Genomic DNA, 25,065 nt, shown 5'->3' with positions numbered 1-25,065 from the left:
AGGGCTCTTTCTCTTCAGGGTGTGAACTTGGAAGGAGTTAATTCATCAAAAGGTCACTCAAGTTAAGAAAACTGCATAGCATAATTGCTGTTCTTTAGTTTAGGATAATAAAAACAACTCAATTAATCATTTTTCCGGAAAATATAATGCCAATCGGTGTAGCCTGGGGCGGATCTAAGGGGGTCAACACCCTCGGCAAAAAATTATATAGTATATATAAGGTAATTTCTTATTTTGTATGTATATATATAAATTTTGAACGCCCTAAACACAAGACTAGAGGTTGGCTTAATGGTTTAGGGGTTCAAAATTCACCTTAAGGTTATAAGTTCAAATCCCAAGCGCTACATTTTTATTTTTCGAACACCCTTAGTAAAAATTCTGGATCCGCTATTGAATGTAGCTATTTTCAGGCACCGAAAATCTGAGTTGACATCCCATATTTTATTAAACGGAAAAGGTCCAGATCTGCCTTTTACTATACGAAAGTGCACGGATATGCCCGGTGGTCTCACATATGCCCTTAACGTTACTTTTTGGGTTACTCATGTCGTTGATTTAATGGAAACCCACAAAAATACGGATTGCGTATTTGTGTAGCTCTCGCATGCATGGGGCATATTTGATTCATTGAAATTCCTAAATATTTCAAAAAAAACAAAATATGGCACAAAAATATCACAGATTCCAAAAAACATAAAAATACATTTTGCATCCACGCATCCACCATTACATTACATCCAAATTATACAACTAAAAGATTAAATGCAACTATAACCATCTTAAAGATTGTTTTCATAAACAAGAGCATCATTTTCCTTTTTCAAAAGATTTGTTTTACTAATGATGATATCATTTTTATTTTTCAATTTGTTGATGACCCGGATATTTTCGTCTTCCAGCCTCCAGATCTACACAATAATGCATGCAACAACTGCCGCACAAAGCATAAACATCAAAAAAATTCATTACAGATTTGCCACAAAAAAAAAAATCACAAGGAAAAAGAGATAACTTACACTAGACTTATGAGACCTGAAAAAACGTCTCTCACAGTGCTGAAACTTTGATAACAATAATAAAGAGAATATTACATTTTAAGCATTTATACGGTCTTACATAAAATTCAATGTAGTCTGGTCCTTTCTCGAATTCCACGCATAATAGAAATTTAGTAGATCTGTAATTACTTGTGATTTTTTTTTGTGATCTGTAATGACTTAAATTAGACTTGTGATTTTTTTTTTATTTTTTTTGGTGACAAATCTGTAATGACTTTTTTTTTTATGTTTATGTTTTGTATTGTAGTTGTTGCATGCATTATCGTGTAGATATTGGGACTGAGAAGACGAAAAATATCCAGAAAAAACTATCCAGATCATCAATAAATTGAAAAATAAAAATGATATTATCATTAGTAAAACAAATCTTTTGAAAAAGAAAAATGGTGCTCTTGTTTGTGAAAACAATCTTTAAAAGATAGTTGTAATTGCATTTAATTTTTTAGTTGTATAATTTAGATATAATGTAATGGTGGATGCATGATTGTTATTGCAAATGTTTTTTATGTTCTGTAATGCAATGATATTTTGTGCCAAATTTTTGTTTTTTGCCATAATATTTAGGAATTTCAGTGGATCAAATATGCCTCTATACTATGCGAACCTGCACAAATCTGCCCTCTAATATTTTTGTCGCGTTTCCGGTAAATCAAGGGCATGAGTGATTAAGGGCATATGTGAGACCACCTTTTAACGACGGACATATCTGTGCAATTTCGTATAGTAGAAGGGCACATCTGGACCTTTTCCGTTTATTAAATGGTTTGTTTATTTTCTTTGTTGGACCAAGACCCATTTAATTAGATATCCAGCAAATAAGATCGGGTCATTCGCACAAATGCTCTATTTCGGGGGTGGTCTTTAATTTTTGACCCTCAAATTGTTGGTCTTTAATTTTTGCCTTCCACACTTTAGGTGGCCGAAAATATCTCTGAGATTTTGGGTTCGTATCCAACAGAGTATAAAAACTAATAATTTACAAGGCAGAATTTCGTAACAAATTATGCCTATTCGGCATGCGTTTACGCCATGGGCGCCTAACTTGTAGAAACTCAAAGAAAGAAGAAAAAAATTCGTAAGGAAAGGTTTCATAGCAAACTATGCCTATTTGGGGTAAAGTTATGCCTTAAGATATAGTTCTATAGAAATTAAGTTATCCTACAAACTACATAGTTTCTATATTGAAGTTATGTCTTGAGGCACAATTTCTATACAAAAGTAATTGTCTTAAGGCGTAACTTGTACTCCTTATCTGGCATAGTTCATGAGATTCTGGTTGCATAGGCCTTAAGGCATCACTTTGTCAATAAAGATAATTGCTACTTTAATTCGCTCGCGAAATTATTTTTTTCGTCACATTAATCGGGGTTTCGAACCCAAATCTCTAGTTTCATAGACAGCGACGCGGTGATTAATTCCATAAATTTTCAGCTAACGTATAAAGAACAGACAAAAATTAAAGACCCATCCATGTGAAGGCCAATCCGCGCAATTTTTTTAATAAGATCTTCAATTAAGCAAACCTCACCCATTTAATGAAAACTTATCCAACAAATCTCACCTATTTTCTTCAACCCCAGCGTTTTCTTTCTCCACTTTTGCTGGTCATGTTCCTTTTACAATTGGGTTCCAAGAAACCAAAGTCTTTTTCTCCATCTGTGGTGCGCCACTTTGAAAGAAGACAACTTGCAATAACATATTCCTTCATGATTTTCCACTTAAGTCATTTTTTTTCGCGGATTGCCCTTCTTTTGGAGCGGTCTTTAAATTTTATCTCTCATATTTGTGGTCTTTAAATTTTACCCCTCATATTTGTGATTTTATGTTTTGTCCTTCACTTAAAAAGGTAATATCCGATGCCTGTCAACTTTCGCTTAAAAGATAAAATAAAAAAAAAAATCCGTAAGACAAGGCTGGGGGAGTGTGTGCCGGATCCAAATATACAATTTTCAGTAAAAACTAAAGCTTACGCCGCATCCGACATAACTAAAAAAGTCATTTCATAAAGCAAAAAAACTTTTCTTAAAGATAGTTAACAGGCTTTGATGCGCAGACTTTTTAATTCAACATAATCAAAAGTATATCCCGTAAGACAGAACTTTTCCTAAACACATAACTAAAAGTTTACCTTATAAGGCAAAGTTTATGCTTTAAGGCATAACTAAAAGTTTGTCTTATAAGACAAAATTTATACTCCGAAAAGTCATTTTATGAAAGATACTTTAATTACGTCTTACAGACACACTTTTAATTAAAGACATAACTAAAAGTATGTCCACAAACAAATTTTTCCATAAGACATAATCGAAAGCTACGAAAAAGCTAAAAAAAAAAAATGTATATGCTCAAAAACATCGCCTTCCAAAGAGATTTTTAAGCAAGATAACTAAAAGTCAAGCTGGTTTTAAAATTTAAACTCTTCAGAATTTTTGTTTAAATATTTTACTGAAAGGGAATTGAAACCCAGATCTCATAAATTTTAGACGAAAGTCAAAAATTAAAGCCCACCAGTTTGAGGGGCAAAAGTTAAAACCACCCAAAAGAAGGGCAATTCGCTGTCTGCTTCTCTTTGAAATAGTGGAGGGTCCAACAGCTGAACAGCCTCATCAACAACTATTTCACTTGCAACAACTTCACTAATTCTAGTTTGAACAAGATCAACATCAACACCAACACCAGTTTGAACAATATCAATAGCAGCCTCATCAACAGCTACTTTACTTTGAATACTTTAACTGCTCCCAGTTGCTCCCTTGTGAACAAAAAATAAATTAAGTAGGACTATTTCCCTATAGATTTCTAAGATCTCCAGGAATTCCTGCATATCTTCCTCGCTTGGTTCTTTGAGTTGTGAGGATTCTGCACTTCCATTGAAATCCCTTGAGTTCATCAGTGCATTGTACAGGTTCTGCACTGAAGAATAGTGGGGCTGGTATTGTTATATTCTGCGGTTTAGTGCATTCTGGGGTGTTATATAAATATAGTCCATGTTTGAAAATGGGTTCCATTGGTTCTGGTACATGGTGGCTTGCATGAGAGTCTCAAGCCAATTGAACTGCTCCATGTTCTTCATGCTCAATCTCAGTCCTTCTATCTATACGTGAGCTAATTAAGTATGCTTGGAGAATGTGTTGAAACTGATTCCTTTTCCTGTCATTAATTCATTTCATGCATAATGCTGTAGTATTCTCATTTGTGTTTTCTTGTTGATTTCTGCTTTATCTTGTTGCATATAGTTTAGCATTTGGCCAGAGGAAGGAACCATTCTGCAATTAAACAGTAATTTTGTTGCCACAATTATTTTTTGTATCTTGTTATTTTGCTTTCTCTTTTCTAACATTACTGTATCAGGTACTTTTTTTGAGCCGAGGGTCTGCCGGAAACAACCTCTCTACCTCACAAAGGAAGGGGTAAGGTATGGGTACATCCTACCCTCCCCACACCTTACTTGTGGGATCACACTGAGTTTGTTGTTGTTGAATTGGATGGAAACCAAAGAACTTTGGGCCTCAGACTTCAAGATTTGATCGTACTCATAAGAAATACCTTTTATCAGAAAGATAACTCCTAGATATAATGTTGATCATAGTTTTAAGTGTAATATGTACATTAGAGTTTCACTATGCATCAGAAAAAAAAAATAGCTATAGTTACAGTTTTATGGAAAAGAATGATCTTTGCCTACCTTGAAAACATTACATCTATCGTGGTTCCACTACAGTTATGGAATCAGCATCCACGGAACCTTGGATTTTAGAAGATCCTTGCTCTGGTGAACCATGTCCTCCGGTAAATGCTGGTTGTTTAGGAGTAGGAAGTTCAGCAATGTCACTAGTGAGCATTGATAGAACCGTGGAGACATTTGGCCTGTCTTCTGCATATTCTTGAACACAAAATAATCCAATATGTACACATCTCACAACCTCTTTTTCAAAGCATGGATCAAATATTCTGGGTCTATAAATTTTGTAATATTGTTTTCATTCCACAACTTCCATGCCTGAAGAGCAAAGACATTGACAAACAGCCAAAAGATTATTTTCAGAAGTTTCATGATTTTTTTTTTTTTTTTTTTTTTGATGAGTAAGGAAAAACATTAAAGCTTCATCGTTTCAAGAATGAACTTACATATGCAATTAGAGTCAGTTCATCTTCAGCGTCATAAAAACTAGAGTTCTTCCTTCCACTGATAATTTCCAGTATCAACACTCCAAAGCTGTAGACATCTGACTTTTCTGAGAATCTTCCGTGCATTGCGTATTCAGGGGCCATGTAACCACTGCATAACATACAAAAAGAGAGACTCAATGACTAATGACGAAAGTTCGTCCATGACAAAATGAAGGAAGCAATACAAACTTACTATGTGCCAACAACTCTTATAGTATTGGCCTGATCTTGATTGCCTCCAAAAATCCTCGCCATGCCAAAATCTGAAATTTTTGGGTTTAGGTATTCATCCAACAGGATGTTGCTTGTCTTCAGATCTCTATGAATAATTCGCAGTCTCGAGTCTCTGTGAAGGTAAAGGAGGCCTCGACCAGTTCCTTCAATAATGATGGCTCGTTTACTCCAATCAAGGAACTTTTCCTGGTGTGAACCTGAAAAGTTATCACCGAGAAATGTATGATGAATTTTGTTTCCTTGAGAACTACAGTTTTCGTTTGAGTCTAGAAGTCCTTAATTGGCATAACGGGCAAAAACAATGAACAAAGTCATGCACTAACCAAAAAGATATGCATCTAAGCTTCTATTTGGCATGAAATCATAAACCAGCATCTTTTCCCCTCTGTCTGTGCAGCAGCCGAGGAGTCTAACAAGATTACGATGTTGTAGTCTAGAAATCATGATGACCTCATTCATAAACTCTTGTAGCCCCTGACCAGAAGACTGTGAAAGATTTTTAACTGCAATTTCTTGTCCATCTGGCAATTTTCCCTGTGGATAAGTGATCTGATTTATTTTACACTTTTCTCATTTGTCAAAAAAATGCAGAGATGCATCGAGAAACATTACTTTGTAGACTGGACCAAAGCCTCCTTGCCCTAGCTTGCTAGCTGAGTGAAATTCGTCAGTTGCGTTTGCTAACATGTAAAAGCTGTACAAGGTGATGTCTTCAATTTTGAATTTGTGGATGCCATCTTTAATCAGCCTTTCCTTGTAATAGTTCGGAGACGCTTCTCTTAAAACTGCTTCATTTTTTCTCTTCCTTCCTGTTTCAGAATGGACAATCAGAAATCTAGTGATCTGCAAAAATAGAAGTCCTAGATTGTGTTCTGAAAAATCTCATTTGATTAATTACCTCTGTGCTTAGTGAACAATTTCCAGAAAAGATATCCACATATGGAAACTGTTATTGAGCCTATTGACACTGTGATTGCAATAGCTACTTTAGGGATGTCTTTCTTGTCATTTGCAGCTGCAAAACATGCATGAACCATAGTCAGTTATATCTTTTTACCCATGGAATTGAAAGCACTAATTGAGTTTTTGAGATTACTTCTATGGTATTGTAGATTTTATTAGGAGTTTCTTGGTTATATTCTTCAAAGACTAGCAGACTAAAAATTTCACCTCTCCTTGTTGTCCAATAAAATAAGCTAAACAATTGAAAGCTTAAGGTTGAAAAGAGGTATATTACCAAGGTCAGAGTAGGCAAGGCGAATGAATAAATCAACTGCCCCATCCATGGAGAATTCTTGAATATCAATTAAGCTTCTATTCCAATGCATACAACCTATGCCTGTGTAGTATGAATATGCCGTGCAGGAACAATTACTCAAGCAGTCTCTCTCACAGTCTCCTTTCGCAGAAGGTACCCAAATTACAAAATCTGGCACTCCCATTGTCTGCAGCTTCAAAAACCCGTCCTGCTTGCCCTTCTCAACATCAGTTTTGTTCCTTTCACAGTTTAGTGCAGTCCTTCTGATGCATCCACCAGTCCAATTTCCTTTCTCCCATTCTCCTTCATTTTTCGGTTTAAACCCTTGTATACAACTGCATATTGGAGAACTCTTTGGGTCACAGCCTCCAAACGGCCCGCACTTAGCACAAAAATCACACTCACTTCGGGGATTTGTCCATGTTACCACCCAATCCTTCTTACTCGGATCCCAAACCTTCTCCTGATAAGACCCTGTTGAATTCAAGGAATAGTAGAGTATCCAAGACTGATATGCTGTGCCAGCATTATCAGCTATGAGGTCAACACCAGAGCGATAGGAAGATTTCATTTCTGGTAATCCAATATAGATCTGTTTATTCCATGGACTAGAACGCCAGTAAGGAGCGTTGTTATTCCAAATAAAAGCCTGGGGGATGTATTGAAGTTGAATTCCAGCTGAGAAAATCCCGACAGACGGATCATCAGGATTTCTCCATGATTTCAGGAGAGCTGTTGTGTTAGTACTCTTATCAATGCCCATTTTCATGAGCTGTAAGAGAGAATCTGTAGGATGTTGAAAGCTTTCCCATAGAACTCTCCCATTTGAGCTGTCACTCAAGACTAAGTTGCCTGTGTCCAAGAGCTGGGCAGTGGAATTCTTCATAGCGTTTGAAATACTGGAGGACCAAATAATCTCCTTCTGTCCATTCAAGATTACAAGATTTCCATCTTCTGATATTGTCAGTATTCCACTGGAATCATTGATAGGTTTGTCTCTGTTAGCTACCCATACTACAGTTGGTGTTGGTGATGGTAGGTTAAACATAATACCTACATATCGATTTGCAGAATTCCCAGGGCTGAAAAATCCCAGTTTAAATCTTTTGCCACTGGAAAATACAGTTTCCGAGTCTCTCACGGGCTCACTACTGCTAAAGGTGTCTGAACCATTGGCAGCGAAAAAAAACACATAAAAGCAACAGAGCAAAATAAGAAAAGCTCGAGAAAAACTCATTGGTTCTTTTCTGCCAAAAGGTTCAGTTTATCATCTGAAATGTAAGAACTGAGAACTTCAGGGATGACTCCTTCTTTTCCTTTTTTAGCCTCAACAATAAGTTTTTTGGATACTTATATTCAATATATTTCTCTTCAGTTTACTTTTCAATCGGGTGTCAATTAATTGCTGGACCCACGTCTCAAATGATTTCTTAAGTGGCCATTTGGTTTCTAACTATACCGCTTACTGTATTTCAGAGTATTTCTTGTGCATTTGATACCTGTGATACTGCAAATCTTTCGGGCGTAACTTTAGCTTTGGGAATAGAAGTGGCCAGGATGTTGTGTCAGGTTGAATTTTCTGGTCGTCTCCTTTCCTACGGGTTTCCCTAGTGACTTTAGCTCCGAGCCTCCGAGAGTAGAAGTGGGCATCTATTTGAGAATTGGAATTTTATAAAAATGTTTTGTCACCTTGTTATTGTTTGAACATATTTTTCTCCAAAATGAGTGAAAATGACTTCTCTCACATATAAGGTCTCGTAAATATAGATTATTATGGACTTGGTAAATTAGAAGTTTCGGTTTTGAGCATAGACAAAATCATGGACACATTTGATCTATCTTCTACTTATTATTGACCACATAATAGTCCAACATCTGCACATCTCAAAATTTCCCTTTCACACTGCAGGGCTATTATCTTGGGGTCTACCACTTTGACAATCTTGTTTTCATTCCACAACTAACATGCCTGAAGAGCAAAGGCATTGACAAAACAATAGCAAATTGAGCTACGGAAAGTTGAGGCTTCAGTCTCCGAAACTGTAAACATCTGATTTTTTCTGAGAATCTTCCTTCCATTGCGTGTTGAGGCACCATGTAACCACTGCATCACACCATAATTTTGAATGGCTACTTGTTTCTTTTAGACAGCGAAATAGAGAGAATGATACAAGACCTTACTTCGTCCAACAATCCCACGTGTTGTCTCCTTATATCATGAAATAGAGAGAAAGATACACCTTACGTTAACACAAACCTTCCCATGCCAAAATATGAATTTTTATGGTCCAGTTGTTTGTCCAATAAAATGTTGCTAACATTCAAATCACTATGAATAATCTCCAAATGCCGATCCACAACAATTACACCCTAGTCTCAAACAAGTTGGAGTCAGCTATATGAATCCCATTTGTTCATTTAAGCCCAAATCATATCATCATCATACTAAAATTTTGTGGAAACACCAAGATTTTTTTTTTTTGTCATGCTGCTTGTTAACAACATTGTGTATGAACTCTTCCCTTCTTCTTGCTTAGATATTTTTTTTTGGTCCCTTTATCTTGTGCAGACTGAGCATGAAAGCAATTTGTATTTTGAACTCCAACTTCAGATATGGAATACCTTTGGTAACATAACTAAATTGTTAATCTCCTGACTGAAATTCTCACAGCTAGAGGACTCAACTCGGTTTAAACTTTTCTTTTGGATTCTAAATATAAAAATCACATACAAGAATAATTACAGGAAACGAATAAGATACATGCCTACACCAAAATTATTAAATCTCTATCGTCCTTCCATAATAGTAATGCTGACATCATTCACAGAGCCTTGAATTCTAGAGGAGCCTTTCTTGGAACAGGTCGAACTTCTTGTAAATGCAGGTTGTTTTGGACTTGGTAAATCAGCAATTTCCCTAGTGAGCATAGACAAAACTGTGGAGACATTTGGCCTGTCTTCTGCATATTCTTGTACGCATAATAATCCAACATGTACACATCTATGAATTTCCTTTTTGTGCTGCAGGTCTATTATCTTGGGGTCAACCAATTCGACAATCTTGTTTTCGTTCCACAACTTCCATGCCTGACGAGCAAACACATTGGCAACAGAGTAGAAACTTGAATTATGAAAAGTTAACATTTCATAAAAAACTAGGAGCTTGATTTTCATAAGAACTTACGTATGCTAGAAGGCTTAATGCACAGTCATCTTGGTGAAAGCTAGTGTTTCTCCTTCCACTAATAATTTCCAGTAACAATACGCCGAAGTCGTAAACATCCGATTTTTTCCGAGAATCTTCCTTCCATTGCATATTCGGGTGCCATATAACACCGTATCACATTATAAATTTGAATGGTTACTTGTTCTTTTCATTTTAACCGTGAAAAAATGGAGAGTGAGATTCAGAAACTTACTAGGTTCCAACAACCCTAATTGTATTTGCCTCGATCTTGGTTGCTCAGCAAAAATCCTTGCCATGCCAAAATCTGAAATTTTGGGGTTCAGGTATTCATCCAACAAAATGTTGCTTGCCTTTAAATCCCTGTGGATAATCCTTAGTCTTGAATCCCTGTGAAGGTATAGGAGGCCTCGACCGATTCCCTCAATGATGGTCAGACGTTTGTTCCAATCAAGGAAGTATTCCACTTTAGAGTGTGTGCCTGTAAGTACATTGAAAATGTAAAAGGTCGAAAATAAAATCACACAGTCTCTTTTTAGTAAGACGGTTTGCAAAATAAAGACAAAAAAAAACTAACCAAAGAGAGAGGCATCCAAGCTTCGTTTTGGCATGAATTCATAAACCAGCATTTTCTCCCCTCTTTCTATGCAGCAACCAAGGAGTCTAACAAGATTCCGATGTTGAAGTTTGGAAATAACCACAACCTCATTCATAAACTCCTCTAGCCCCTGACTGGAAGACTGTGAAAGCCTTTTCACAGCAATTTCTTGCCCCTCTGGCAATTTCCCCTGCAGTTATATCATATAACTTCAGTTTCTTTTCTTAAAAAAAAAAAAAAAAAAAAAAAAAGATAATAAAACTTTAAATCACACAAAACATTACTTTATAAACTGGACCAAAACCACCTTGCCCAAGCTTGCTAGACAGATGAAAATTGTCTGTTGCATTTGCTAGCATGTCAAAGTTGTATAAGGGCAGCTCTCCAAATTTAACTCGGTTAATGTATTCTTTAGTTAAGTTTAGCTTGTAATAGCTTGGCAATGATTTTCTTGATAAAAGCTCACTCTTTCTCTTCCTTCCTGATTCAAATTGCACGTCGAGAGATCAACTCATTAGCTTAATTAAAGCCACCATAAATTGTCTGATGTTATACATAAGCTTGTTACCTCTATGTTTAGCCAACAGTTTGCAGGAAATGTATCCCAAAATGGCAATGGCTATTGAGCAAATTATTGGGACTATGATCCCGATGGCTACTTTATTATTCTTCTTTCGTTCTGCATTTCAATGTAAGTGTCCATTATACACAATACGTTTTGGCGCACAGAGCTTAACTAAACTTAGCATTGTTGTTTAGGACGTAAGCTAAAAACGCATACTTAAGTGAATAAGAGGTACTACCTTGTTCAGTATATGCAAGGCGAAGGAATAAATCAGCCCCACCGTTTGAGAATTTCTGAACATCAATTAAGCTTCCTTCCCAATGCATGCACCCTATGCCTATGTAGTATGAATAAGCTATGCAGGAGGAATTCCTCAAGCAATCACTTTCACAATCTTCTTTGACTGAAGGTACCCAAACAGCGGAATCCGGCACTTTCATTGACTGCAGCTTCAAAAACCAATCTTGCGTGCCTTGCTCAATGCCAGAGTTATTTCTTTCATTCTCTAATACAGTCTTTCTGATGCATCCATTTGTCCAGTTTCCTTTTCCCCATTCCTCTTGATTTTTTGGTTTAAACCCTTGCAAACAACTGCAAATTGGTGAACTATTAGGATCACAGCTTCCGAAAAGCCCACACTTTCCATAAAAGTCACACTCATTTGCAGGACTTGCCCATGTTACTTCCCACTCATTCTTCCCAGCATATAAATCTTTTTGCTGCAAAAATCCTGTTGAGTTCAAGACTAAGTACAGCATGTGAACACCTTGATCTGCATATGAATAAGAGAAGTAGGCGGTGCCCGTGTTGTCATTTACTAGTTCAAATCCACTGAAATAGAAAGAAGTCATCTCGGGTACTCCAATGAAAACCTGTTTATTCCATGGACCGCTACGCCAGTGAGGTAAGCCATTCTTCCATAAGAAAATCTGGGGAATTGTTTCAGGTCTAATACCAGCTGAGAAACTCCCATCAGATGGATCTACAGGACTTTTCCATGATTTCAGCAGATTTGTGGTGTTAATACTCTTATCCGTTCCAAGTTTCATGTGCTGCAAGAAGGAATCTGAAAGATCACTAAAACTTTCCCATAGAACTCTCCTACTGGAGATGTCCTGTAAAACTAAGTTTCCATTATCCGAGAGCTGGGCAGTAGAATTTCTCACAGCTGGTGAAATATTGGATGACCATATACTCTTGTTCTGTGCATTCAAGACTACAAGATTTCCATCTTCTGATATTGTCACTCTTCCACTAGAATCTTGTAAAGGCTTGTCTCTGTTGGCTACCCATATGACAGATGGTGATTGGGTATTAAACATAATACCAACATAACGTTTCGTCGAATTCGCAGGACTAAAGAATCCCAATTTGAATCTATTGTTATTGGAAACTAAAGTTTCTGAATCTTGCAGGAACTGATTGACACTAAGGGTGTTTGATGAAGCATTTGCTATATGAAAAACAAGAACAAGAATAGCGCGCCGAAGAATTATCTTGGTACTGCTTAGCATCATTGGTCGTCAAGTTTTCTTCTGCCAATAAGCACTAGAATTGTAGTTATCTACTGAAATTGATTTTCCTATAGTTGCAGTATTTCTTGATATTCTCACATTTTTTTCCTATTCTGTCTGCTCAACAGTATTATTTTCAGTCTTTGTCAACAACTTCTGGATCAAATGCATTGACTGACCCGTCATGTTACACTTGGTGATAAATAAAATATTTGATTAGTTATTCATTAACTTAGGATGGTAAGCAAACCGCATCAACGCTATTGGAGACTTCCATGCTAATTAGAATTGTCAACAATACGATATTTCCTAGTTAATTCTAAGCCGTCGAAACATAGGATTTGTTTGTTTTTGGATTCAGCGTTTTATTTGAATATAGTAGTTCCAAATGTCAAATTATTAAAAAATAATATGTTGATTGAACATAGGCAGTGGGTAGAAAGATCCTTCAGTAGGATAAGATTGTCATGGGTAGGAAACTTCTTGGAAAATGTATGTCAGCCAGTTATGTAGGGAAATGTTTGAATAGAGGAGGGAATGGTTCAAAACTATGTTAGTAATCGTTTCATTTCTTTTCCTTTTTCTATTTTCCTTTTCACATTCCAATTATTGAATGTGAATTGTGTACTCGACCAAATCCAACCAATGAAAAAAATTGATGCGCACCAACACAAAGAAAACTGCAAGTGTACATTATAGTTCCTATTAAGCCAATATTGCTACAAATGCTGGACTCGAGCATATCAGTTAACACGAGAGAAAAAAAAAAAAAAAAAAAAGAAGGGTTTCAATCGTAGTTCTCGAACAAGTTCGGAAGTCACTTTTGGCTGGGTTTCTGATTTTCTTGATTTTCCATACATTACTTAGCCAAATTTAAGATGGACAATTTGCAAGGAAATGTAATTTGATGTTAATATTATTTGAATTGATAAAGAATTGGCAATAAAAAGATTACAACACATGAATCAATTAAAGTGACAAGGATAAACTTTGAATTTTTCTTTGGCTAATTTGTTTGTTACAAAATTGCTTTTGTATGTAATTAGATTCTGTGAATACATTTCCCCAGGCAATGCTTCATTCTGTCAGATTCGCAGCTTTGGTATTAATGGGCCCTCATATGGGCATTTGCCCATTATCCTAATGTCCATTCGATTGCAAAATTATCCTACTCATAAGAAATATACCTAACTGTTGATCTAATGTTCTGCATCGAGTATGTGTAAGTATCTAGAATATGTAAAAGGACATGAATGCATAATACTCATTGATTTAATATTGGTTGGAAGAGTAGATTATTTCACATATTATCACCAGTTTGTACAATGCCTTTCTCACTCTCCTAAGTTTATAATCCCAATAGATTACAGTGCAAGAATATTACTAGACTTCTTAATAATAATAATAATAATAAAGAAAAAAAAAGGAAATGTTAGTAGGCTTCTTCATTATACTCCCTCAATTTCATAATAAGTGGTGTTTTAGGCTTTTCATTTTATGTCAAAATAAATGGTGTTTTAGGATTTCAAAGAGAAATTGATCTTATTCTTCCAAACTTACTCTTATTTATAATTAATAATCATTAAGTAACTTTTCTTTTTCTAGGCATTAATTAGGGATAAGTTAGTAAAAACACTCATAATTTTACAAGTGAAAGACGATTCTAAGGCAAGATAGGTAAAAGCACCACTTATTATGGAGCGGAGGGAGTAATATTTAGTAAAGGCATCAGAAGAAGAACAATTCTAAGGAAAGGAGTAATCTTTGCCTGAATTTTGAAACTCTTAAAATGTGTGTCTTACAGTTTCTCATAAGATTTCTTGTCCTTTATTACCTGTGATAATGCAAATTTTCTTGGGCTGACATCTGCAATTTCTGATGTAAATTTGATGTGTGTTCCCCTTCCCTACAGGGTTTCCCGTTGATCCGGTAACCCACCAAATACGCTATAAGAATGTCTTTGCCCAGAAAAGCTGTTTAGCCTCAGAATCAGCTGTAATATAAAGCTACCTCTAAAATGATCTCAATCCACTAGTGGATGTGCTTCTCTAAATTTCTGCAAACACCTGTTTAAGCTACTTCTGCTATTATGCATTCGTGACTTGCACGGTTTACACTTTTCTTGGATTCTTAATGTACTGAGGTAATATAGAGTGGAACCATTACCAAAGAATCAGACACAGTAATAATTACAGAGAAAGGAATAAAATACATGCCTAAATAAAACTCTTAAAATGTCTTATCGTCCTTCCATAATAGTAATGGTAACAGTGTTCACAGAGCCTTGAGATTTAGAAGAGCCTTGCATGAAATGGCTCGGTCTTGTTGTAAAAGCAGGTTGTTTAGGACTTGGTAAATCATCAATTTCCCGGGTGAGCATAGGCAAAACTGTGGAGACATTTGGTCTGTCTTCTGCATATTCTTGTACACATAATAGTCCAACATGTACACATCTCGTAATTTCCTTTTCAAGGTGCAGGTCAGTGATCTTGGGGTCAAATAATTCCACAATCTTGTTTTCGTTCCAACACTTCCATGCCTGAGGAGCAACCACATTGACAAAACAATGGAAACTTGAATTATTGAAAAGTTGACATTTCATAAAAACTAGGAGCTTAATTTTCATATGAACTTACATATGCTAGAAGGCTTAATGCACAATCATCTTGGTGAAAGCTAGTGTTTCTCCTTCCACTTATAATTTCCAATAACAATACTCCAAAGCTGTAAACATCTGATTTTTCTGAGAATCTTCCTTCCATTGCATATTCAGGTGCCATATAACCACTGCATTATATAATAAATTTGAATATTTGCTTGGTATTTTCTTTTTCAACCATGCAAAAGATAAAGAGAAAGACACCGGAACTTACTAGGTTCCAACAACTCTGTTTGTGTTGGCCTGATCTTGGTTGCCTGGAAAAATCCTTGCCATGCCGAAATCTGAAATTTTGGGGTTCAGGTATTCATCCAACAAGATGTTGCTTGTCTTTAAATCCCTGTGGATAATCCTTAGTCTTGAATCCCTGTGAAGGTAAAGGAGGCCTCGACCAATTCCCTCAATGATGCTCACACGTTTACTCCAATCAAGGAACTCCTCCTCTTGTTGCTGTGACCCTGAAAGCACATTGCGAATTTGACATTTTAAAGCAAAAAATATTTCCTTTTAGTTAGACGCAATGGAAAATAAAAGAAAACTAATCATAACCAACCAAAGAGATAGGCATCCAAGCTTCCTTTTGGCATGTATTCATAAACCAGCATCTTTTCCCCTCTTTCTATGCAGCAACCAAAAAGTCTAACAAGATTACGATGTTGAAGTTTTGAAATCACCACAACCTCATTCATGAACTCCTCTAGCCCCTGACCAGAAGATTGCGAAAGCCTTTTCACAGCAATTTCTTGTCCATCTGCCAATTTCCCCTGCAGTTATATCATAGAACATAAACATATTTTCTTAAAACAAGAATAAGACACTCAATCACGCGAAACATTACTTTGTAAACTGGACCAAAACCTCCCTGTCCAAGCTTGCTGGACAGATGAAAACCTTCAGTTGCATTTGCTAATAGGTCAAAGTTGTATACAAGCAGCTCTTCAAATTTAGCTTGATTGATGTCCTCCGTAACCATGCTTTCCTTGTAGAAGTTTGGCAATGATTCTCTTAATAATAGCTCACTCTTTCTCTTCCGTCCTGATTCAAGAGAACATTAGAGATAAAGCGGTCTGAATGATTAAAGCTACTGCAAATTTCCTAATGTTTCAGATAAGTTTGTTACCTCTGCGCTTAGCTAAATATTTGTAGGAAATGTATCCGAAAATGGCAAGAATTACTGAGCCTACTGGGACTATAATCGCAATGGCTACTTTAAAATCTCTCTTTTGATCTGCATTACGAAATAAGGGTCCATTATACATATGTCTTTGGCGAGCATAGTTTTATAGATTACATTATAGTTCTGAAGAAGAGGTGTTACCAAGCTCAGTGTACGAAAGGCGAATGAATAAATCAGCCCCACCGGTTGAGAATTTCTGAACATCAAGTAAGTTTCCTTCCCAATGCATGCATCCTATGCCTGTGTGGTATGAATAGGCTATGCAGGAAAAATTCCTCAAGCAACCCTTATGACAATCTTCATCTGCAAAAGGTACCCAAATAGTGGAATCCGGCACTTTCATTGACTGCAGCTTCAGAAACCGATCTTGCTTACCTTGCTCAATGTTAGAGCTGTTTCTTTCGCTCTCTAACATGGACTTTCTGATGCATCCACTAGTCCAGTTTCTTTTCCCCCATTCCTCTTCTCTTTTTGGCTTAAATCCCTCTAAACAAGAGCAGATTGGTGAGCTTCTAGGATCACAGCTTCCAAAAGGTCCACATTTTCCATAAAAATCGCACTCATTTGCAGGGAATTCCCATGTTACTTCCCAATCATTCTTACTAGGATCCAAATATTTCTGCTGCAAAAACCCTGTTGAGTTCAAGGTGAAAAAGGTCATCTCAGCCTCATTTGCATATAAAAAGGTGAGGTATGTGGTGCCCTTGTTATCATTTACTAAATCAAATCCATTGAGATAGAAAGAAGTCATGTCTGGTATCCCAATGAAAATCTGTTTATTCCATGGTCCGCTGCGGCAATGAACTCTGCCATTCTTCCATATGAAAATCTGGGGAATCGTTTCAGGTTGAATACCAGCTGAGAAACTCCCAACAGATGGATCTGAAGGACTTATCCATGATTTCAGCAGATTTGTGGTGTTAGTACTCTTATCACTTCCCATTTTCATATGCTGCAAGAAGGAATTTGAAGGATCCCGAAAACTTTCCCAGAGAACTTTCCCGTTGGAGCTGTCCTTCAAAACTAAGTTTCCATTATCCGAGAGCTGGGCAGTAGAATTTCTCACAGCTGGTGAAATATTGGATGACCATACACTCTTGTTCTGTGCATTCAAGACTACAAGATTTCCATCTTCTGATATCGTCACTCTTCCACTAGAATCTTGTAAAGGTTTGTCTCTGTTGGCTACCCATGCAACAGTTGGTGATTGGCTATTAAACATAATACCAACATAACGGTCCGTGGAATTCTCAGGACTAAAGAACCCCAATATGAATCTTTTGTCATTGGAGACTAAATTTTCTGAATCTTGCAGGGATTTATTGGTGCTAATGGTGTCTGAAGCATTTGCTATGTGAAAAAACAGAACAAGAATTGCGCGCCAAAGAAATATCTTCGTACTGCTTAGCTTCATTGGTCATCAAGTTTTCTTCTGCCAATAAGCACTAGAATTGTAGTTATCTACTGAAATTGATTTTCCTATAGTTGCATTATTTCTTGATATTCTCACATTTTTTTCCTATTCTGTCTGCTCAACAGTATTATTTTCAGTCATTGTCAACGACTTCTGGATCAAATGCATTCATTGACCCGTCATGTTACACTTGGTGATATATAAAATATTTGATTAGTATTCATTAACTTAGGATGGTAAACAAACCGCATCATCGTTAATGGAGAATTCCATGCTACTTAGAATTGTCAACAATACTGTATTTCCTAGTTAATTCTAAACCGTCGAAACATAGGATTTTTTTGTTTTTGGATTCAGTGTTTTAGTTGAATATGGTAGTTCAAAATGTCAAATTATTAAAAAATAATATGTTGATTGAACATAGGCAGTGGGTAGAAAGATCCTTCACTAGAATAAGATTATCATGGGTAGGAAACTTCCTGGAAAAGGTATGTGAAAGCCAGTTATTTTATAGGGTTATGTTTGAATAGAGGAGGCAATAGTTCAAAATATGTTTATACTAATCGTTTCACTTCTTTTTCCATTCCTTTTTTTTTTTTTTTGCCTTTTCACATAATTCCAATTATTGAATGTGAATTGTGTACTTGACCAAATATTGATGTTGAAGAGTTATGATATGTTGTAGTTTTGATGATAAACACACCAAGGACCAGGTCCTTGATCAGGTCCCCTGGGCACTATACGAAACATGTGGTGGTAAAGTTATCGAATCGTGCAGAACCGCAAAAAGACAAGACAATTGTGTGCATGATAGAAACTAAAAGCCCTTGAAAAGTCACCACTCATGGTCACATGTTTCTCACATGCTCTCTATTTGCTCTCATATTTATACAACATGTTGGGTATTATATGACCTAACACTTGCAAATCTGAAAATTATATTTCTCTCAAGTACAGCCGCCACCCCTCTCAAGGTGCTCTCAAGAACAAAGCCTCAACAAGCCAAAGGACCAGATCCCTGAACTGAAGATGCTTTAAGTCCTTAGGTTGTTGAGTCTTTGTTCCTTAGTTCTATAAATTATAAACCTACTCTTCTGTTTTAAGAAGCTGTTTGTAGGTGTTTGAATTCTAAGGGGATTGCTTGTAAGAAGTTTATCTTTATAAGTTTTGAGTGGTACACTAGGCTAGAGTTAGTCTAGATGTATTAGATTGAATTCTCAGAAGTTGTTTGTGGACTGTTCACCCACTTAAATTTTGAGTGGTACACTTGTCTAAGTATAGGCAAGGTGTATTAGTTTGCTTGGCTAGTGATAGTCGAGAGTTGCTTACAATAAGGACATTGTAAGGGAGAGAAACTAAGAGTTTAATTCCTAGGCTGCAATAGCTTGTAATCTGAACATTGCTAAGTTTAGTAAAGTTGAAAATCCTACTGGAATAGGTTGTGATTTTTAATCCCTTGAGCAAGGAGTTTTCCACGTAAATATCTTGGTTTATTTACTTTCTGCCATCATCTGTGGAAAGGTCTAAGGGACCAGGTCCCCTAGACTGTTTTGAGTAAACTTTCAGGTTGTGAACTAGCTAATGGTGAACCCATAGGTTCTATCAATTGGTATCAGAGCAGGTTCTTTCTAAAAGGGTAATACCTAGAAAGGATCCTCGTCATGGTTAGTTCACCAAGCATGGAGAAAGGAGAATCTATCACAAGACCACCAAGATTCAATGGAGATTATTATAAGTGGTAGAAGGCAAAAGTGCAAGGGGTTTTAGAAATAAAAGACAGCGAGCCCATTCAAGATCTTGAGAAAGAAGAGTCAAAGAAAGATGACTCAGAAAGTGACGACATCAACATGAAGTTTTTCACTCAAAGATTTCAAGATATGGCTCGAAGAAGTAGTGAGATCCCAAAGAGAGGAAGATCCAGCAGAAGCTGTAAAGAAAATAATTATTGCCACAAGTGTAGAAGGAATAAGCACCTTTCAAAAGAATGCTCTCCTTATATACAGATTCTCTACAAAAATCACTCTGAAAACACAATTGCGTGGAACCAGGTCCCCGTCAAGAATGTCAACAGAAGAAATGCTGATAACTGCGTTGGGAAGCAAGCCACGGTTGCCCGAAAGGACTTCTTCAGCAAATTTGAAGATGATCAAAGTGATACAACTATGATTGGTGTTTATAATGAACTTGCGAAAAATGATATCCTTGAAGACCACAAGTTCAGCTCCCTCTGTAAATCAATAAAGAAGACTAGGAAAACCAAAGGAGTAATCATCACCAAGTTCGAAGATCTGACCGCTGGAAGAGGTGTTAATAATCTCATAATCTGTGAGCAAAATGCTAGATATCAAGGAAAATGCAAAGAAGAAGACAAGGCTCCTTACAACAAAACATCTATTTCTGACAATCAAAAGGATCTGGAAAGCTACTCTCAGAAAAGCTGATATCTATTGCAGATCTCCTGATTAATATCTATCATGGCGTGGATGATGTGGTTGAACAAGTTAGAAACAACCGGATTGTATCCACAGTGAATCTCAAGAAACAAGTTAAGGAAAAGACTAGAGGAAATACCTTGGCAATCAATCAAATGAGGAAGTTAACTTACACCTCTCCTAGACTAAAGCAGGAGATCAGTGAGATTCATCTTGAGATTGAGAAAGAACTTGAAAAGGCCAAAGCAAATCTCATTGCTGAGCTTGCAAAGAATAGGCTATTTCAGGAGAAGGAAAAGCAGACAAAAACAGATCTTGAGATGTCATATCTCTAGTCATGGCCCTTTGGTAAAGATACTTCAGTCCGAAATCGACATGATAGGAGAAAGAACTCTGGTGTTAGAATAAAAGTCCTACACTTTATGTAGGGAAAATATAGATCCATGGATGAAAAATGGAGTGAGAGAAGGCAGTGAACATTTTTAAAATGTTGACAATTCTGAGCATCACTGGAGAAAGGGTTACCTTGAGACTTGGGACAAAGCTAAGACTCAACCTGAATAGAGAAAAAGGAAAGTTGCTTTAAACAAACCTAGAGATATGGGACCTGTTCCCTGGAAAATAAAAAGTAGAGAACAAGAATGTGTGAAAAAAGACCAAGCCTATCCATTTTACTGTCACTTGGGACCCAAACTGAATCAGGTTCCCAATGTGAACAGGTGATCAAAATAGAAGGCTGGAGTGAGAGAAGGCAGTGAACATTTTTAAAATGTTGACAATTCTGAGCATCACTGGAGAAAGGGGTAATCTCTCACTCAAAGCCTTAAAACACAGGAGTGTGCCAGTGTGCAACATGAAGAAGATGATTCATTCTTCATATGAGCAAAAGTGCAGGGCACTCTCCTTGATAGACTATACTCCTATGCTAAAAGTTTTGATTTAAAAGTGAATAAGTGAGTATCTACCGAAGGAAGGCGATTCGAGCAAGATTCAGATTCCTTCACAAATGGCTACTCAACTGATCTCAAATCTGTAAACAATAATGTTGTTAGTGGAAGTAATGGTCAAAATGAAGCAAGTGAGGGGTGGATTGTTCTAAGAAAGGTGCTAAAAGTAGTTGATGTTGCACGTACACTTCTGAAGATGAACAAAGATGGAGAAGTCATGCCGCAGTAGATATCTATAATGAATCACATATAGGAGAACCTGGTTCTTTGAATCCTAACAAATGCATTGAGGATGCTAACCGGTGGTTCATAGCTACATTCAAGAAGGAATTCAGAACCTAGTCCTCTGATGCTCTTCTAAAGATAACTTTGAACTCCTGGTAGCTTGGAAGAGCATATCGATATTGTCACATTCTGCAAGTAACCTGAGTCTTTGCATGCTGACAGACTGTGTGCTCAAGCACTACAAGGCTCTTTATGGTTCAAAGCAAGACTCTTGGGCATGAAAAGAGGAAGAAACATGTTGAGTGTGCAAAGTTCAAATCAAGTCCAAAGAAATCTCAGTTGAAAGCTGCAAGGAGAATCTTGGAGTACCTCAAGAGGGCTGAGGATCTGGTCCTGTACCACTGTTCAGGAGGTAACTCTAATATGGCTGGAAATGTTGATCTGGATATTTGATGGATAGGAAGAGCATATCTGGAGTGGCACATTCTCTGGAGTCATGCTTGATCTTATGGAGTACAAAGGAAAGTCATGTGGTTCTTTCTACTGCCAAAAGCTGAGATATGGATGCCGCTTCTTGGCTGTGCTAAATTGATATGGATCAAACAACTGCTTGAGGATTTTAATGTGCTTTTCAACTGTGTTTCCTTATGGTCTAATAATATTAAGGCATTTAACATGGCAAATTTCAGTGTCACTCAAAAGGACTAAACACATAGATGTTATACATCATTTCCTAAGGGACATTGTTGAATTGGGTTGATCTGCTTGAAGTTTTGCAAGACAAATGACCAGTTAGCAAACACTTTTCACCAAGATTCTGAGCAAGGAAAATGGTGAAAGAAACCGCTTGAAGTTGGGCTTAATCAAGCTCAACCAGTTGCTTCTCATCAAAATTCTTTAAATGATTGGCTATGAAAAAAGGACAGGCACAATGCTAAAAGTGTTTTTCTGGTGACATCTAACTTACATATATACCGTCACAGGTACACATATAGGGCTTCGTCGGGACAGCGTAGGCATTGGTGACTTTACATCCTTCAGAATCGATCTTTGCCTACTTTTGTAAAGAAATGTCCAGGAACCTGGTCCCTGTGACTCAGGTTAGTGGTCTTTTCAGTACTTATATGTTTTTTTAAAATTGTCAAAAAGTGTAATGTCGTTAAATTCCTCTTTTCGAAAATTCCCTTTTGGAGCCTAATCGATACATCTTCTCTGATCTGATCCAACGTATAAGTAAATTCACCTATCAGAATCGTCTTTTCACAGTCTCTCTTAAGCCAAAAGCCCTTGTCTCTTCACCTCTTAAAACTCTTCATCTTCCTTCTCTGTGTAACATTCTTCTTTTCTGCCGTCCTTATTCAAACTTTGACCATGTGTCAAGATGATTCCATCTCTTCTTTCACACCAGAAATGCACTCTTCTCTCCCATTGTTAGAGAATTCAACTTCATCAGACCTAAAAACGCTAGAATCACCCTTAGAAGCACCAATCTCCACTAACCAAAACTCATATGCGTCTTCACCCAAGCCCATGGTTTCAGGTCCCTCTAAGACATGCAAGAGTCAAACCCCAAAGAAGTTCATCTCTCCCTCCACAGTTCCTGCTCCAAATGAAAGGACAACTCAAAAGAAAGTGATCAAACTCCAAGTATCTTGAATATCCTCTTAAATACTGAGGAGCTTGAGAAGAAAGATGACGGAGTCGAAGTGTCAAGCCAAACTGAGGCCACTAAAAATATGGGCATCAAAGACCAAATTAGGGATACAGAAAAATCTAGTTCTGGGGTCATGAATGTGTCTATCAGTGTTGATGGTGAAAAGGAACAGGAAAGTGGCATTGATAAAGGAGATTCTGAAGAGAATCCTTCAAACCCAGGTAATTTCGTCCCTCTTGCTAGCGATAAAATAGGTTCAGATTCTGCTGTAGTCCTTGATGGGAATGCGTCTAAAATAAGATCAGGTTTATCTTATAGTCTAGAGAATTTAGTGGATATTGTAACTGGTTCTATCGATATGTCACATGCTAAGGAGGTTAGTGCAAAGATTCGGGGGGAAAATGATTATGTTCAAGAAACAAGGGATGCAAATAAGAGAGTTGGTCCCTTGACAAAAAAAACATGGATTTTGTAGACACTGAAAACACCTTGTCCACTGTAGTTGTACCTTTAGGTGATCCTTCTCCTGAGAAGGAACCTGGTTCTCTAAATCCTTCTCTGGAAGCCGATTCAGATGATAATGTAAGCTTGAGGATTGTCTTCAAAAGGTCATCGAGTCGTGTGAAGCAACTTGGTGAAAATGCAAGAAAGCATATCTCTGCTAAGGCACCTACCACTAGACAAAGAAGCAAGGCTCAACGTGAGGCTGTTATTAAAGAGAGCAAAGAAAAAGGTACAAGAAAGAAAGGAAAGAGACTAGTAAAGCGTGGGTTGCAAGATGAAGAGACTATAGTAACTGTGTCTGATAATGAATTTGAAGAGGAATCCTCTCCATTGGCGAAGAGAAATTCCAAGAAAAATACGAAAGATAAAGGAAAGAATGTTGTGGTGGATGAGTCCGACATTGGTGTTTATGAGGATGTGGAAGAGGAGAAGATTGTGTCTGTCTCCTCTAAGAGAAGAAAAAGTGTTTCACATGATCAGGAATTCAGTTCTGCGAAGAAAAGGCAAAAAGTTAAAGAGTTGGAAGTACTGAGGCAGGACAATTTGAAAACCAAAAAGTGTTATTTAGAAGGGTTGTTGATCCTGATATCGCAAGGAAAAATGGAATGAAGGAGCTACTAGAGATTTTGGATTTCCAGAAGTAGGAGCATCTGTTTGCCTCTCCTGCTTCAAGTGTCTTTGAAGATGAAGTGAGTAAGTTATATACTTCGTTGGTATATACTGATGATTCTACCTTAGTTATGAAGGTGAATGGGATGGATTTCGAAATGGATGAAGCAGGGTTAGGAAAGATTCTTGGTGTACCAACTGATGGATTGAAAACGGTACGAGGGGATATATCACAAACCCTCAAGGATCTGATTGTAAAAAGAAGAGTGTCTGCAATTGGTAAAAGGCTTTAAAATAAACAACTTCAGCCTGAGTATCAGCTACTGTTTGAGATTGTTAATGAAGCACTACTTCCAAGGGCGGAAAGGCGATGAATTACCTCAGTAGTGGACCTGGTCCTTATTGAGGCGCTAACTAATTTTCAGTGTGTAAGTCTGCCTGCTATAATGGTTGAGCATATGATAAAAATAGTTAATGCTAGAGAGGGAAAGCATGGTCTTCCATATGGGTTTTCCTTAACTAGAGTCTTTGAGTATTTCAATGTTAAGACTGGGAAGGCCACTATGGGGACTAGAAAACAGATGGTCACCGTAGGGACCTTGGAAGATTGTGAGTGCTTGAAAAGAAAAGGGGTTCTTGGAAACAATTCAACTATCTCCACTCTGATTGAGGCACAAGAGCAGGCCATTGCAGAGATCGAGAGGCTTCAAGCGGAGATTGTCGTTCTGAAGACACAACTGACTGCTAGGACTCAGGATCCTGGTCCCATCACAGAACTGACTGCCGCCAATGCTAAGTTGAGAGCTGAGAATAAAGAGCTGAGGAACAAGCTGGATGAGCTACGTGATCAAATGATCCAG

The 25,065-nt window shown here is 37.1% G+C and overlaps 2 protein-coding genes and 1 pseudogene across 3 annotated transcripts; all 3 read right to left on the bottom strand.

Annotated features, from left to right (window-relative positions):
- Nucleotides 1–4,674: 4,674 nt before the first annotated feature.
- On the bottom strand, nt 4,675–8,466 carry LOC132046258 (G-type lectin S-receptor-like serine/threonine-protein kinase At1g11300; annotated as a pseudogene).
- Nucleotides 8,467–9,408: 942 nt separating this feature from the next.
- On the bottom strand, nt 9,409–17,929 carry LOC132046256 (G-type lectin S-receptor-like serine/threonine-protein kinase At1g11330). 2 transcript variants are annotated; one of them, XM_059436835.1, is made up of 7 exons: nt 16,562–17,929; nt 16,364–16,471; nt 16,082–16,278; nt 15,797–16,007; nt 15,458–15,701; nt 15,221–15,371; nt 9,409–9,810 (listed from the first exon to the last, which is right to left on the bottom strand). In XM_059436835.1, the coding sequence occupies exons 1-7, from the start codon at nt 17,832–17,834 to the stop codon at nt 9,511–9,513; spliced, it is 2,484 nt and encodes an 827-aa protein (XP_059292818.1). In that variant the 5' UTR covers nt 17,835–17,929; the 3' UTR covers nt 9,409–9,510. The 2 variants fall into 2 exon arrangements, with proteins under 2 accessions (XP_059292818.1, XP_059292817.1); XM_059436834.1 differs by lacking the exon at nt 9,409–9,810 and adding an exon at nt 14,747–15,123 and having other exon boundaries at nt 16,562–17,922.
- LOC132046259 (G-type lectin S-receptor-like serine/threonine-protein kinase At1g11330) lies at nt 10,477–12,791 on the bottom strand. The gene is made up of 2 exons (XM_059436837.1): nt 11,309–12,791; nt 10,477–10,695 (listed from the first exon to the last, which is right to left on the bottom strand). The coding sequence occupies exons 1-2, from the start codon at nt 12,585–12,587 to the stop codon at nt 10,613–10,615; spliced, it is 1,362 nt and encodes a 453-aa protein (XP_059292820.1). The 5' UTR covers nt 12,588–12,791; the 3' UTR covers nt 10,477–10,612.
- Nucleotides 17,930–25,065: the final 7,136 nt, after the last annotated feature.

This window comes from Lycium ferocissimum, chromosome 2, assembly GCF_029784015.1.
Source record: "Lycium ferocissimum isolate CSIRO_LF1 chromosome 2, AGI_CSIRO_Lferr_CH_V1, whole genome shotgun sequence".
Lineage (NCBI taxonomy): Eukaryota > Viridiplantae > Streptophyta > Magnoliopsida > Solanales > Solanaceae > Lycium > Lycium ferocissimum.
This window is presented reverse-complemented; position numbering and strand designations above follow the sequence as displayed.

Excerpts from the sequence above, each read along its gene's own strand:
- LOC132046259 (XM_059436837.1), bottom strand. The coding sequence starts at position 12,587 with ATGATGCTAAGCAGTACCAAGATAATTCTTCGGCGCGCTATTCTTGTT. Across the intron at positions 10,696-11,308 it reads CCTTGCATATACTGAACAAG|GGGAAATTGCCAGAGGGGCA; the intron begins GTAGTACCTCTT and ends ATATAACTGCAG.
- LOC132046256 (XM_059436835.1), bottom strand. The coding sequence starts at position 17,834 with ATGAAGCTAAGCAGTACGAAGATATTTCTTTGGCGCGCAATTCTTGTT. Across the intron at positions 16,472-16,561 it reads CCTTTCGTACACTGAGCTTG|ATCAAAAGAGAGATTTTAAA; the intron begins GTAACACCTCTT and ends TTCGTAATGCAG. Across the intron at positions 15,372-15,457 it reads AACAGAGTTGTTGGAACCTA|TGGTTATATGGCACCTGAAT; the intron begins GTAAGTTCCGGT and ends TATATAATGCAG.